Source organism: Belonocnema kinseyi, chromosome 10 (genome assembly GCF_010883055.1).
Source record: "Belonocnema kinseyi isolate 2016_QV_RU_SX_M_011 chromosome 10, B_treatae_v1, whole genome shotgun sequence".
Taxonomy (NCBI): Eukaryota; Metazoa; Arthropoda; class Insecta; order Hymenoptera; family Cynipidae; genus Belonocnema; species Belonocnema kinseyi.
Genome location: NC_046666.1, coordinates 66,166,551 through 66,181,584, shown reverse-complemented (window position 1 = coordinate 66,181,584; position 15,034 = coordinate 66,166,551). Strand labels below are relative to the sequence as shown.

The window sequence follows — 15,034 nt, the reverse complement described above, 5'->3', positions numbered from 1 at the left end:
ACTAACTATAGATTTTGTGACACCCCCAGCCTCCCTAAATTTGTAACGCATTTTATGGACGATCCCTTAATCGTATAATAACTGTTTGATAACAAATAAAATATCATTTAGACTCGGGATCATCAACTTTGTACGCATTTCCAGGTTTCCCTTGACCTGCTTCTACCCCAAATATTTAGGCAAGGGAACACTCTCAAGTGTGAGTTGAAATCTTTTTTCGCTCTGAGGTCTGTTACTCTGCGATATATTAGAAAGATCAGATAGGTAATTGAATACCAGGGGTGACATCAGGCTCTGCCAGCAATCGCAATAAACTAGGATACAACTTGAGACATAAACCACTTTAAAATCCCGGTCAAAAAGTACATTTTTCCCGGTTGACTTTTAAGCGTTTATAATCATTATTATTTAATACTAATTGCTTTCTCATACAATATGTCAAAAGAATTAAAAATTTTATTACTTCAAGGTAACATATATAAATTATTGTAAAAGTTATTTCAGAATTCGCAGTTCAAAATGCATGCAAAACAGGGAAAATAGTGTGATTTTTTAAAGAGAATAGTTGAATAATAGAATAGTTATATTTTCATCCAAGCATTTAAATTTCCGAGAAAAAAAATAATTCTGAACCAATAATATAATTGTAACTTTTTCAAATAAAAATAATTAACTTTTAACCGAAAAAGATGTATTTTTATTAAAATAATTAAATTTTTAACTGATTAAATTTTAACCAGATAGTAAAAATTTCAACGAAAAGAGATCGATTCCAGATAAAAAAACATGATAGTAGGTAGACTTTTCCTTTAAAAAGAATTAACTTTCAGCCATGAAAAATAAATTTTCAACCGAAAAAGATGACATTTCTACTAATAGATACATTTTCAACTCAAAAATACGAATTCTCCTTCCAAAAAGACAAATGTTCAACAGTGCAGTTGAATTCTCCAAGAAAAATGATGAGTTTTTTACAAAATATTAGAATTATTAAGAAAATATTGAAAATTTAAAAACAAATAGTACAATTTTGAACTAAAAGTGATAAATTCTGAACACAAAATATAATTTCAGACTTTCAAAATTACTTTTATTAAAAAAGAGAATCTTATGTCCAAAAAGATAAATATTCAACAAAACAGTTGAATTTCCTGCGAAAAGGCATGACTTTTGAACTAGACATATAATTGTAGACTTTTCAGTTAAAGTGAATTAATTTTTAACCAAAATAGTCGAACTTTCTTATTAGGATCAATTAAATCAATTCGAATTAAAGCGAAAAAACCGGAAAAGAGGAAATTTTCTTGAAAACAGGAATTCTTTAAAAAATGGGAAAAGAGGGGTATAGTAAAATGAATGTGAAATCTTCGATTTAATAGACCTCAGTGAAAATTCTGAAAAATTTTGTCGATCATAGTTTAGGAGATATTCTCGTTTTTGTGACAGGATCGAACACATAGATTTTGGATTTTCGATACAAAATCAAACATCAATCTGTGCGGTAATCTTAGCAATTAATTATATAAATTTAGGTTACCTATTTTTTTAGTAATTGTTTTGTTAAATAACTGAAAAGGAAGTGTTATACCTAAAATATTAAAGGGATTCTAGTATTTCAACGTTACATAAACACAAACTTTAAATTCTTAAATATAAATGATAAAATAAACATTCATGTTAGAACGTAACATAAACTTTAAAATCTGAAATATCAAATGATCTTCAATATTTTAACGGGGATAGTACGTTACATTGATCACAATTCCAATCATATTTTTTTCGACGATTCAGACAATATTTATTGCAAAAGTAAAAATAAATCTGAAAAACTACCGGTAAATAATTACGTAGCAGTGAAATATATATGCAGGCAAAGCAGGAAATGTTTTGAACATCGAGTATTATTTCTATAAGTATTTTCCCTATTTCAGAAATATCTTATCTAAAATGATTTATAGTGTACACTAAGAAACAAGAAACGAAAAAAGCAAGAAAAAAATAGCAGCAATAAACATCGATTTCAGACAATCTTCGAATTTTTGATATAGAAATTAAATAATGAATAATAAAAATATTAAATAATGAATAACACAATATGCATTAAATAAAAAATGTATATTTATATAAATATTTACACTAAGGAAAAGAGATTAATCGTAAAACTGACATATCACCCAAAATATTGTCAAAACATCTGTGTAATCACTAAATACCAATTCGCGACCTAAGCGTAATGATAACTTCAATAACATTTTTTTCAAGCTTTTTTAGCTTTATATTAAGTAACAGAGATTATTTTACAGATTGAATTATTACAAAAAAATAGTGTCAAAACATCTCTGTAAATACTGATTACCAGTTTATTTGATACGGCCTAAAATAGAACACAAAACATACAAATATACTGTTTTAACACAATTCACAGTCCAAAATACTCTCAAAACAGAGGAAGTATTGTGATTTTTCACGAAAACAGGAGAATGATAAGGTAATAAATTCTTTTAACTAAAATAACGTATAGGTAGTATATTGAATTAAATATGAAAGGACTAAGATTTCAAATCGAAATATATTGCACTTTCAACAAAATATGTAATTGATTTTACAACCAAAAAATATTCATTTTCTACCAAATGATGAATATTCAAGCTACAAAGTCTACTGTTTTAGAAAGAAATTGAATTTATAACCACATGGTTGCATTTTCAACAAAGCAGATGAATTTTCGAGTAAAAAAATATGACTTTTGAACATAATGGTTGAATTTTCAACCAAATAAATGCAAACTTCTGGGTGAAATGCTTTCGAATATAATTTGGCGAAAGTTATTTCTTTCGCAGTAATTGTTCTTGAGAAATCCTACCAGCTTATACGTAAATTCCAAGAAATTTAGAGCTTTTGGGATTCCCCAGTCTATATAGAACTAATGTAAAAATGTAGGTAAACATCTCAGATAGTTTTTTTATTTTTAACAAAATAGTAGAATTTCCGAGCTGTAAAGACGATTTTTTCAACGAAATGGTCGAATTAAAAAAAAAAAAGAATTAACTTTAACCACAATCAGTTGTATTTTAAACCAAATTGTCGAATTTTCAAGCCAAAAATACCATTTTTAGCAGCAAGTTATATTTCCAACCAAAAACTTGTCTAAAAAAAGAAGACAAATTTTCAATCCAAAAGAGAAGCATTTTCAATTTAAGAAGTCGAATTCTCAATAATGCAGTTAAATTTTCGATCAAAAAAAGATGATTTTTTAACAAAATAGTTTAATTTATAAACGCATAATTAAATTTTCGACTTAGAAAGATGAATTTTCAACAGCAAAAAGATGAATTATCAACCAGATAATTAAATTTACAGCTAAATAGTTGAAGTTTCAAGCAAAAGGGACAAATCTTCAACAATAAAATTGAATTATTAACCGAATGGTTGAATTTGCAACATACAAAGATGAACTTTCATCAAAATTGTCGAATGTTTAAACAAAAAATATTGAACTTGAACCAAAAACAGTTGCATTTGCAAGCCCAAACAACTATTTTTTTTAGTAGAACTTTGAATTTTTAATCTAAAAGGACGAATTTTCTATCCAAAAAGACAAATGTTCAACAAAAAAGTTAAATCTACAACAAAATAATCAAATTTTCAGCAAAATAGTTGAATTTTCAATTAAATAATGAATCTTCAACAAGAAAAAAGTGCATTTTTAACAAATAAGTATGTTTTCCAGTGTGATGTCGTTTTTGAACGGCCCCTATTACAAAAATGATGTCTTCAAAGAGTCCAATGACCGTTTTTATTATGGCACAAAAGTGAATTGCTCATCGGGCAGTATTAAAATTTTCTTAGAGTATGCCCTGAAATAATTTACCTTGCAAAATAATGGCAACATGTTGTAGAGTTTGTCATCGCGTTCAGAATCGGAGAGAGTGTGAGGAAGATGATTATATTCCATATAGAGCTTTTTTAGGTGCATGAGACCTAGTGCTGTATGCTGCGGATTCACTCCCCCAGCGCAATCATCCATATTTCCACTACCTGTGGAACCCATCACACTAACACTTCCACTCCCGCGCAGTTTGCGCATTATGTTCATTTTTTTTGATGTGCTGAAAAAATCCCAAAATTCGTACTTGCTCGCAATTTTAAATGGATACATCAATATTTCAAATCATTCCATTTTTAATCATGTTTTTATTTCCAATTAATCAATTATAAAAACTATAATTTGTGATTGAATATAAAAATTTAATTTAAAAAATATGTTTATTAAAGGGCATCTACTAATTTCCGCCCACTAAATTCTTGGTTTTTCCTAGTTCTTCCGAGGTGCTAATATCAAATCTCCTGTCATTAGAAACACGAATAAAACGCATCTAAGATAAGGCTTTCGAGTGAAAATGAGTAGAATGAGATTACAATATTGTTTCAGACGTTTCCACGAACTATGTGGTCCTCTTCAGTTAATCATTCTGACAAATTTGTACACATAATATGAGAAATATAGTACAGTTACGATGCCTCAATTATCGATGTGTTCATAACATATTTAATGCAAAATTCACTTAATATTAAAATAGCTTTTGTAATAATTCATCAATAATTAATCAATAATTAATTGCTGAAACCAAAGAAACAAAAAAATTGTATCTGAGAATAATTTACCAATTAGAATACCAAAAATAGCGAACTAAAGATATGATTTAGAAAAATAACAACTGTGATGTTAACACTGTTAACTTAATGTAAGCAGATAATTAAGACATAGAAATTGTATTGTATGTCTCATAAATAATTTTCAGAATAAATCACTGAAAAGGACCACTATCGTATGCCGATAGACCTGAAGCAATGTTAATCTAATTGTATTAATTTTAACTAATGCCTAGAGTATAATTCTCATCAAAACTTAATTTTGAGCGATTATTACAAGAAATTAATTCAGTAATTCTCAAAAAAATATATATGACTAGTGTCTAGTTTTGATTAAAAAAAATAATAATAATAAACAAACTTTCAACCTATTTTAATTTTAGCCAGAAATAATCTACAAGGTAATTGCAAAAATATCACTAAGGGGCCATGCATTAATTATGTAGTCCTTTGAGGGGGGGTGGGGGCTCTATGCTGTCTTAAATGGTAGGTACACTAAGCACGTGGTCACAGCCACTTCTAACGTAAGATATTTTCCAGTCTGCTAATACTTGAAAACCCAAAAGTTAAACAGATTTTATAATATATTTTTTGTTACTTTACTGATAATTGAAGCAGTACTACTTTTAATTTAACTAATAATATTAGTAGACCTAGCAATATTAGTATTGATATTAACTGTGATATGCATAAATTCAGGAAATAATAATAAATCAATAAACAAATAAGGGATCATCCACAAATTAAGTATCTAAACGTTTATTTAAAAAAATTTAAACCCTCCCAATTCTACTAAGATTTTTTGAACTTATAAAATAAAATTGGTTAATAACAATAGGAATTTAATTTTACAAACTTACTTTGTTTCATTTTTGATTTAAAAATTCATAATTCTTTGTAGAAGTTTCACCTTTCTTGGTTAAAACTGCAACTGCCTTGTTGAAAATTAATCTGTTCCGCTTTAAAATTAACTTTTTTGTTGACAAGACAGTTCTGGGTACGAAGTTAACTGTTTGTTGAAAAGTATAACTACTCTGTTAAATTTTTTTTTTAGTTCATAATTTATCATTTTACTTAAAAATGAATTACTTTGGTTGAAAGTGTAACTATTTATTTGATAATTCGTTCTTTTTTGATGAAAAATTAATTTATAAAACTGAAAATCTAACCATTCCATTTATGGTTTAAACTTTGTTCATTATTTTACTTGAAAATTGAATTATTTGATTGAAAATTCTAGTATTTTGTCAAAAATAAGATTTTTGGTAAAAAATTATTCCTCTTAGTTAAGAATTTAACCATTTTGTTGAAAATTCATGTATTTTGTTAATTCAACTGTTTTGTAGAAAATTCGTATTTTTGGCTCGAAAATTCATCATTTTAATAAAAACTCAATCAGTTTGGTTAAAAATTAATCTGATGAGTTGACGCCTCAAGTATTTTTTCGAGAGTTCGCAGTTTTTCGTGAAAATATCAATTATTTCATTTTTTGCTGAAATTTCATCTCTTTAAGTTGAAAATTGAATTTATGGATTGAAAGTTGAACTACATTATTCACCATTTATTTTGTTGGTTGAAGATTCATAATTTTTATTTAAAAATTATCTCTTTGGTTGAAAGTCGGGATTTCAGCTAAAAACTTTTTTTTTAACTAAAAATTTAAGAAAGTGGTTGAAACTTCAACTGTTTGGTTGAAAATGAGCTTTTTTATTGAAAATTCAAATCTTTTGTATAAATTTCGTATTTTTGGCTTCAAAATGCAAGAATTTTGCAAAAAATTAACTTTTTGTTGCATAAAATTATTTTTTTTCAATTGAAAATTGACCTTTTAGTCAAATTTATTATTATATTTTGGGTTAAAAATAGTTCTTTTTATTTAAAAAAAAAATCAACTATTTGGTGAAAAATTGATGTAATTTGTTAAAAAGTCAACTTTTTTATTAAAAATGTATGTATTTTATTCAAAGTTCATCTTTTTCGTTGAAAAGTAATCTTTTTAGTCGATTATTCAATTATTTGGTTGAAACTTTAACTGTTTTATAGTAAGCTCTTCTTTTCGACTTGAAAATACAAATTTTAAATAACTGTTTTTGATTTAAAATAAAAATATTCTCTTAGTCCTTTTTTCTTAAGAATTTATCTTTTGTGTTTGTTTTTTTTTTATGACCCCTAAATAACGTGAAGAAAAAAAATGTAATCGGTAAAAATTTGGTAAGATATAGAGGAGGGTGGAGGGGTCAAAACTTACAGACCAACACAAAGAGGGTACATAGTTCAAATTTTCGGAAAATGCGTTTACGTAATTTATGCATGGTCCATAATCCCTAATCTAAGTTCTAATTTATAAAACACAACATAAAGTTTATGTTGACAAATTCTGATTTATAAAATCATTCAACAAATTATGAAAGGGTTCAAATAAAAAATATGTTGCACAAGAAAGTAGAATTCCATAATAATTTAATATTAATTATTATATCTCTTAAAGAATACAATTTTTTTGAAGTATAAACATTGTTCTTAATTCTAAAATATTTTTTTTTAATATTGTAATATACAAATAATTTTTTTATCAGATTTATTAAAATTTTAAAGAATAAATATTCAAAGTCTTCTTATTACGTTTGATAAAAAATGTCACATTTTCGAAAAATCTAAATGTGATTCGCGGTTCGAATATTTATTCCTAGTTAATTCCCATTTTATTTTAATTATCAGCTATTTCCAGATTTTATCGGTTAGTAAATACCATGGTTCATACAAGATGTACGTTCTTATGGACTCACTCTATTGATATTCTAAATTAGTCACGTAAAAAATAATCTTTCACATTGAAGATGTTGAAGGACTGATGTGATAACTATTGTTTTTTTTCCAGAAGACAACAATCGGCACAATAGTGGGTCATTATTTAAGCATGCAAAGTAGCTACTCGTTCAGGTTAAACAAGTTTAATGTTCTACTTTCGGTGTGTGATAATAGATAACACGAAAAAGTGAGGTACAATGTATTGCAATCAATTTAAATGAGATTGGTCCAATTTAAAAGCACGTCGACTTTATTTTAAAGCCCAGTCTTCAATTACTAAAAACATAAGTTGACATTCAACAATTACCGAAAAATTAATATTCAATAATATAATAATATTAATAATAATACAAGAGTTTGAAAATAAATAAGAGCGAGTCAATAAATTGAAATTTATTGAATTAAAAAGGCAATCGCTCAGTTCGACTGATAATTTTTCATACAATTAAATTTTGAATTTAATTGGATTTTCGAAAAAACAAACATTTTTTAAAGATTTGCAAAAAATAAGAAAACATCTGGACATCCTGCACCATCGTGATATTACACAAAAACGTCACGCAATAATGAGCATGCGGAAGATTGAATAAAAAAGAAGGTATAATATATTTACATATACAGGAATCTTGTTACGATACACCGTACTGATAAGCAAAAGTGTGATTTAAAAAATTCAAGGATTTTGATTAATACGCGTTAGAAACTGACATGCTCACAAAATTATCAAATTGCACACTTTGCAAATCGAAGCAGAATCAGTAATTACCCGAATTATGTTGCAATATATAGTTAAAATCATCAAGTACCCGTCAATTGTATCATACAGGCGGACGTTATTAGCCGTAAAATATTCAATATTTACGTCCGCCTCCTGTCAAAATTATCAAGCAAATGTCGCACTGTTTTCTGCTTGGAAACCGCTCACATTTTCGTCGATATCTTTGATACACGGATAACACAGATTTTTAGAGATTTTTAATGTTACCTTTGACGATCTGCAAGGTGAAAAGTTCTACATTTTCTTTCGGAAAATTAATTTTTCGCCAAAGACTGAATATTTCAGTGACAGTAAGTGGTAGTAGCACAGTAGCCATCTTGAGCCATCTGTCGATCACGATGTTTCCGAGTGGGGGAAATCCAAAATGTCTGCACACTGAGGGCCAAACATTGGGGCCAAATGCATCAGAAAAAACTCTTCTTTTTTGCTATCTTCGTAAAAAAATGATTTTTCACGAAAAATGTTTTGATGTTTTGCGCACAGTATGCGGCCATCTTGCAAGTTGACGTCCCAACTTAAAATGTCTGATACGTCGATACTCGTAGCTTTTGCTGCCACAAGAGATTAATAATTTATTTGCTCGGAATATATAATAGTATTATCATTGTGATTTACCAAGTTTTTTACCAAAGTAAAAATTATAAATCATTATATTCCTTTGACAAAATTGAATATTCAAGTTAATTAAACTAATATTTGAAACATTCAGTAATTTTTACAAAAACCAGAAACTAAAAATGTGTAATAGAAAACTTTTGAATTTATAATAATTAATAAGTTTTAGATAAATGAAAAATAGTAGAATCCCTTTTTTTTGAAAATATGTTTTTTTTTATAATTAGAAGAAGAAAGGCAAATAAATAAGATAAAAAAAGGTATTCGGAAATTATAACATTTCACCACTTTTATTACAATTACGAAAACACTGTTTATACTCTAAACAAATTATATTCTCTACTAAGAGATATAACAATTAATATTTAATTATTATAAAATTTTACTTTCTTGCGGAGGACTTTTTTGATAAATTTAATAAATTATTCATTTGAATTTATACTTTTAAGGAAGGATCTGTCTACGTGTACCGAAAAAATGAGGCTATTCGTACAGAAATTTCGGTACATGTAGCCATGGCCTAATTTCAAATTAATTTTCAATTCGAAGCGATTAAAATTTGATAATTTGAAATCAAAGACTAAATTGAATCTTTCAAAGTCAAAGCTTCCGAAATTCTAAAATTTTTAATTCTTACTACGCGAAAAAAATCTAATTTAACATTAAAATTCATCATCATAAGAGGTTTGATTATAAAGATTTAAAATTAAATAAAAGTTTAAAACGTTTAAAGTAATTTTAAATGGGTGATTTAAGATAAAAAAAAATTTTACAATGGAGCGTTTAAAATTAAACGAATCCAAGCTTGATTAAAAACTGAAAAAATTTAAGTACCAAGAATTGTAATATTTAAACCCTTTCAAATTTAAATTATAAGTAAATTTGAATCATCTAAAAAACAAAAGTATCACATTATGATAAATTTCAGAAATGACCCCTTTGAATTTGAAACGCAACATAAAACCTTTCGAAAGGGAATGATTGAAAAATTAAGCGGTCATCACCAAAGTTCAGAAATAAATTTTTTTTAAATTTTTATTATAAAAATTTAATTTTTCTATTTTAATGTTGTTTTTTACGAATAAAACGAAAACTGCGTTTCCTATCAAAAATTGATGTATAACACAAATTTTTCAATCTTTTTTGGGTGCACAATTTTCATCGATTAATGTTTTGTCGTATCTTGCATACTTTGACACCAAAAGGGAATTTTTCATTATTGTTCATGTCGTCAAAATTTGAATTTTTCGAGAAAATTCTTAAAGTTAGTATGACAATCTTGTAGAGCTTTCAAAAAACAACATTTTTCTCCTCTTAACTTTGTAAGGGTTTCTGCCAGGGGCCGGGCTACGAAACCCTAAAGACAACATGCTGTAATATGAGTAATTCCATGTTAAATCATCTGAAAAATGTCAGCTATTGCAAGTAATTTTGATGAAAATTCTAATATCCGTTCTTCAAGGCGTTGAAAGAAAAACCTTAATATATATATATATATATTTTTTTTTTTAATTAAAAAAGTAAGGATATTTAAAAGTTTTAATTTTGGTCCTTTGTTTCTCATACTTCCGCAATTTTTGATATTTTAATTACCTCAATATAGTGAGTTAATAGGACGCAGTTTTGAAGAAAAAAATTGTAAAAAAAAAAATTTCAAAAACTTCTTGGATTTTTCAAAAACTAACTTTGAAATTGAATTTTTTAAAAAACTTACTTTTTATTTTTTTCATTTTTTATATAGATAGCTTACAATGTCCTCTACAAGTCCTCTAAATATCAAAATGGGATCGCCTTTTGTTTTAAAAAAATAATAAAGATGGTCTGAACTCTGAAGTTCGAACGTAGGCTTATAATATTCATCTATTGTTAGAATATTGTTTAGAAGGTTTTTCACATCGTGTTCATCATTTTGGCGTACATTTTTAATCTTTTCTTGCAAACTAAGGGAGATGCTATTTTGATATTTACAAGGCTTGTAGAGGACATTGTAAGCTATCTATTTAAAAAAAAATGAAAAAAGTGGATTTTTTTTTCATCAATTTATTTTCAAAATTATTTTTTGAAAAATCTCAGAATTTTTTGAAATTATTTCGTTCAAAACAATATTTTTTCAAATCTGCGCCCTATTAAGAATAAAATTTAAAAAATATACCTTAATATCATTGAAATTCCCAAAGTTATGGAAGTTTAAGAATGGATATTAGAATTTTAGAAACGGATATTAGTATTTGCTTCAAATTTTTTGATTTTGCCTCAAGACTTTGGTTAGGAAAAGGAATTAGATTGGAAAAGAGGGAGTATTTATCAATGCATCTTTTTTACATTTCCTTATTCCATCAGATCGGCAATCTCCCACCTCACCTCTGCAATAACCAACAACTTAGGGCTGTCCAGAATTCGATCCGAAGATTCGAGTTATTTCTAATATATTTATAAAGATACATGCGACTTTATTATTATCATACATTTATTTACAAAAGCGACATAGTCACTGTCAAATTTTTACAAATTTGATAAGAAAAAGTCCGATATTTTTTTTTGTGCAGTCTTCTTCGTACAAGGCGAATTTTTACTTTGTATCGTAGATAATTTACTTTGCGGTGTCGACTCTTCCTTACTCTCATTTTTGAGAATCGTTTCCGTCATTTTATTTTCGGATATGTTCTCTTCATCTCGTTCCGTCAATTTTTTGTCCTCGAGTTCTACATCTTTATTCGATTCAATCGATTTTGTTGATTTTGCAGATTCTTTGTACACTGGCAAATCCCAAAGAGATAATTTCTTCTTGGGCGATGCATTTAAATGATTCTGTTCAGACATACTTTTACAATTGTTTTCACTCTTATGCTTGTAAACAGGCTTGTCTTCAGCAAAAGTTTCTTGTTTAGCCATTTTATTAAACTCCCTGGATCTCCCATTCTCTTTGCTCTTGAAGTCTTTCTCTCGACCTAAATCGTTGGTTTTTCCTTTCAAAACTTGACTAGCTTCCTTCTCTATTGCCTCCAACTTTGCTTCAAGATCCTGGTCATCAGAATCTAACAAATTTGCCATCACTACATCTGACAAACTTCCCGCCTGCTTCAAACTGCTTTCATATTTCCTTTTTTCCGGAGTTTTAGAAGATTTCGAGGACTTTGTCTCCGAAATGAACTCAGTGCTCGGTTTTACTACCCTGAAGTAATCCATAATTGGTTTCATTTTGCTCTTGTTATATAAGAAACGATAAAAATCCCGATGGGACCTGGACATTGATTCTTGATACTGCGAGAGTAAGGAAAACAACTGACCTGTGGCATAAAAGAAGATGATTTCAACATTTTAAAGTTAAAGGTCACTAGAAAAATGAAAGCGTTTAGAGAGTGTTGATGACGATTCTTACCAATGTCTACGTTCTGTTGCACAAGATGCCAGTACATTTCGGAAACACTGTCTCTCAGCTCGGCATCCCCAAAAGTGAAATAAACAACTGACCGTCCGGCAACCGATGCTGCCATTAATTGCAGTAAGACTTTTAACTGAGGATTGCCATGAAAAACGCCACAACCCCAGTTTCCAGTCGCGACAGCTGGCAAATTTTCTCTGTGAGAATCGTGGCCGTGAAATCCAACATAGGCCTGCAAAGAAAAGTATAAATACTACCTCATTCTTTTATGGTTGGTCGCTTTTATGAATTCTTCTTTCCAGGGTTACTACCGTAGTCTCGTTTAAAAATTCCATATTTTTTCCCGGTTTTACAGGTTTACTTTTCCAGAAGAATCCAATCAATTAAGTTAAATTTAAAAACATTACACTGACAGCAGACTAATTTACCAACAACTCTCAACTAAATAACAACCTCACTATAATTTTAAATAATATTCTCTTTAAATAATTCTACAAATTTGTTGATAACTAAAAAGTCAAAGAAAAGCTGAAAATTTCATAAAAAATCATAACTTTTTAGCATTACGCTAAGAGAAGATCGTTATTAACAATTATGTTTGTTAATTTGTATTAATACTTACACTGACTAAAAAGTGGACAAAAGCTAAAAATTTGAGAAAAAACGCAACTTTCTAACATTATTTAAAGAGAATATTATTAAAAATAATAATTAATTGTGTTAACAATTAGGTTTGTTAACTTGAATTATTATCTCACTCTAACTGAAAAGTGAAAATTTTCATGAAAAAATGCAAATTTCTAGCATTCTTGAAAGAATATTATTACAAATCAGAATAAATTGTTTAAACAATTAATTTTGTTACATTTATTTAATTATTACCTTACTCTAAATAAAAAGTAGACAAAAAGTGGAAGATTTAAGAAAAAAACACAATTTTTCTAACATTATTTTAACCCTCAAACGGTACACTTGGGCGGATTCGCCTTGTCGTTTTTGAAAATTTGGTAGCATTTGATCATAGACAGCGGTACGGGATTATCCCCACCACGACAAATATGTCCGAACCTCAAGGTTTCAGGCGCAAGTCCGGTTAGTTCCATTTTCGTTGATCTCTCCGAGATAGCAGAACGAGAAAATCGAATTGGTGCGAATCAGCACCTATGTACCTTTTACGCGTGGTAAAGTGTTGCGAACATGGAATTTCTAAATATTGTTCTCAAGTAAATGAGTTTCGTTCGTTTCATGAATATCAGTATGTTTATGTACATTTATTTGTTATTTATCAATTTTTCATGATTTTCATGTTGGTAAAGAAGTAACGGAATTAGCAGTTCAAATATCATTGGCTATTTTCAACGAAGGCCGCAAGTCTCTGTTGAAGATGATGGAAGATATGGGATGGCACCATCGGCCGTACTGCATATGAATATGTGCAAAAAAAAGATGACGCAAGAATTGCTATGGCAGAAAAAGACAGTAACGTGGCATCCAAAGAGGGTCGTTTGACGAAAAAAGAGGTCCAACAACAGGAGGAGGAAACTTACGAAAACTGTAGCATTTTGTTATATGGTCCAGGGATAGCTGATTAATCGATTGTGAGTGATAAAACTTAATTTTTGTTTAAATGCTTATGATATATAATGACGAAAAACTTTAAACGCGTTTTTCTCGAAATGAATTTTTTTCAAATGGCCGACAGTTAATCTTCCGAACTACTGAACCGATTTTGATGAACCTTGTCGCGTTGTGTTTATTTAGGTGTTTCTATAGGAATTTACCACAATTTGACAAAAAAAATTTTTAGATTTATTTTATATGGAAAACTGTCCAAAAAACGCTGATTTATAGAGTTTTTTTCAAACGTCAGCCATTTTTTTCAATTTTCTTATAAATGTGGTAAATTTCTACGTAAGGAACCTTGCTTTTTAAGAAACCGTTTGGTTTCTTTGTTTCAGAATTGCCGTTCCTGAGATTAACTGTCGGCCATGCAACAACTTTTTTTGAGGCTTCACTTTCGCGCTTCCTGGACATCATTGAAAAATTAAATAAAAAAAAAGTTTTTTGATGTAAAAACATGCATAAATATAATTTAAAAAGTTTGATATCTTTATCTTATAAAAGAGCTGAGAAAAAAATTCTTGAAAATACAGGTTTTTTTGACCTTCTAATTAGGATTAGTACCTTAACTGCAAAATCCCGCAAAGTTTAATTAATTTAAATAAAATGCGAAGAAATAGCGAATTTTTTTCGACAAAAGTGATATTTCAAAAACGCCGCTTTATTTATAACAAATTATCATGAGGAAAATGAATGATTATCCAAATTTCTAGAGAGCCATTCGATTCAGCAGGAAATCTCAAACAAAAAACATGGGCTTAACATTTTTCTGGACTCAATCTTCTTTTTTATATTCGAAGTGGAAAATGCAAAAGCCAGATTCGAACCAGTGTACCTTTAGTAGGGGCCAAAAAGGAGTGTACCATTTGTGGTTAAGAGAATTATTTAATAAGTAATTATTTTTGTTAACTTTAATTAATTATTGCCTCATTCTAACTGAAAATTTGAAAGTAAGTTAAAAATTCAGACAAAACCGCGACTTTATACCTATATCCTAAGAGAAACTTGCTATAAACAATAATAAATTGTTTAAGCGATTTATTAAAATATCTAATTATCCGTATAAAGCCATGATGTACCAGGTGTATACATATGAAACCGGTATTGCCATTTAGCGGCCAGTAGCCACACTTGTAGGCACTGTCGGAACTTACCATTTGTGCTAATTGGCATATTGT

At 28.5% G+C, this 15,034-nt stretch overlaps 2 protein-coding genes across 3 annotated transcripts in view; both read right to left on the bottom strand.

Annotated features, from left to right (window-relative positions):
* The window catches only part of LOC117181179 (WD repeat and FYVE domain-containing protein 3), a 51,573-nt gene extending 43,023 nt beyond the window's left edge, over positions 1-8,550 (bottom strand). Inside the window, exons 1-2 of the mRNA XM_033373747.1 lie at positions 8,447-8,550; positions 3,872-4,109 (exon numbers count right to left, since the gene is read on the bottom strand). Of these exons, the coding sequence (XP_033229638.1) occupies positions 3,872-4,096 (225 nt within the window). The 5' untranslated portion in view covers positions 4,097-4,109; positions 8,447-8,550. The remainder of the gene's footprint in view (positions 1-3,871; positions 4,110-8,446) is intronic.
* Positions 8,551-11,290: 2,740 nt separating this feature from the next.
* The window catches only part of LOC117181564 (poly(ADP-ribose) glycohydrolase-like), a 20,356-nt gene continuing 16,612 nt past the window's right edge, over positions 11,291-15,034 (bottom strand). For both annotated transcript variants that reach the window (XM_033374390.1, XM_033374389.1), the window contains exons 9-10: positions 12,234-12,468; positions 11,291-12,141 (exon numbers count right to left, since the gene is read on the bottom strand). In XM_033374390.1, the coding sequence (XP_033230281.1) occupies positions 11,357-12,141; positions 12,234-12,468 (1,020 nt within the window). In that variant the 3' untranslated portion in view covers positions 11,291-11,356. The remainder of the gene's footprint in view (positions 12,142-12,233; positions 12,469-15,034) is intronic.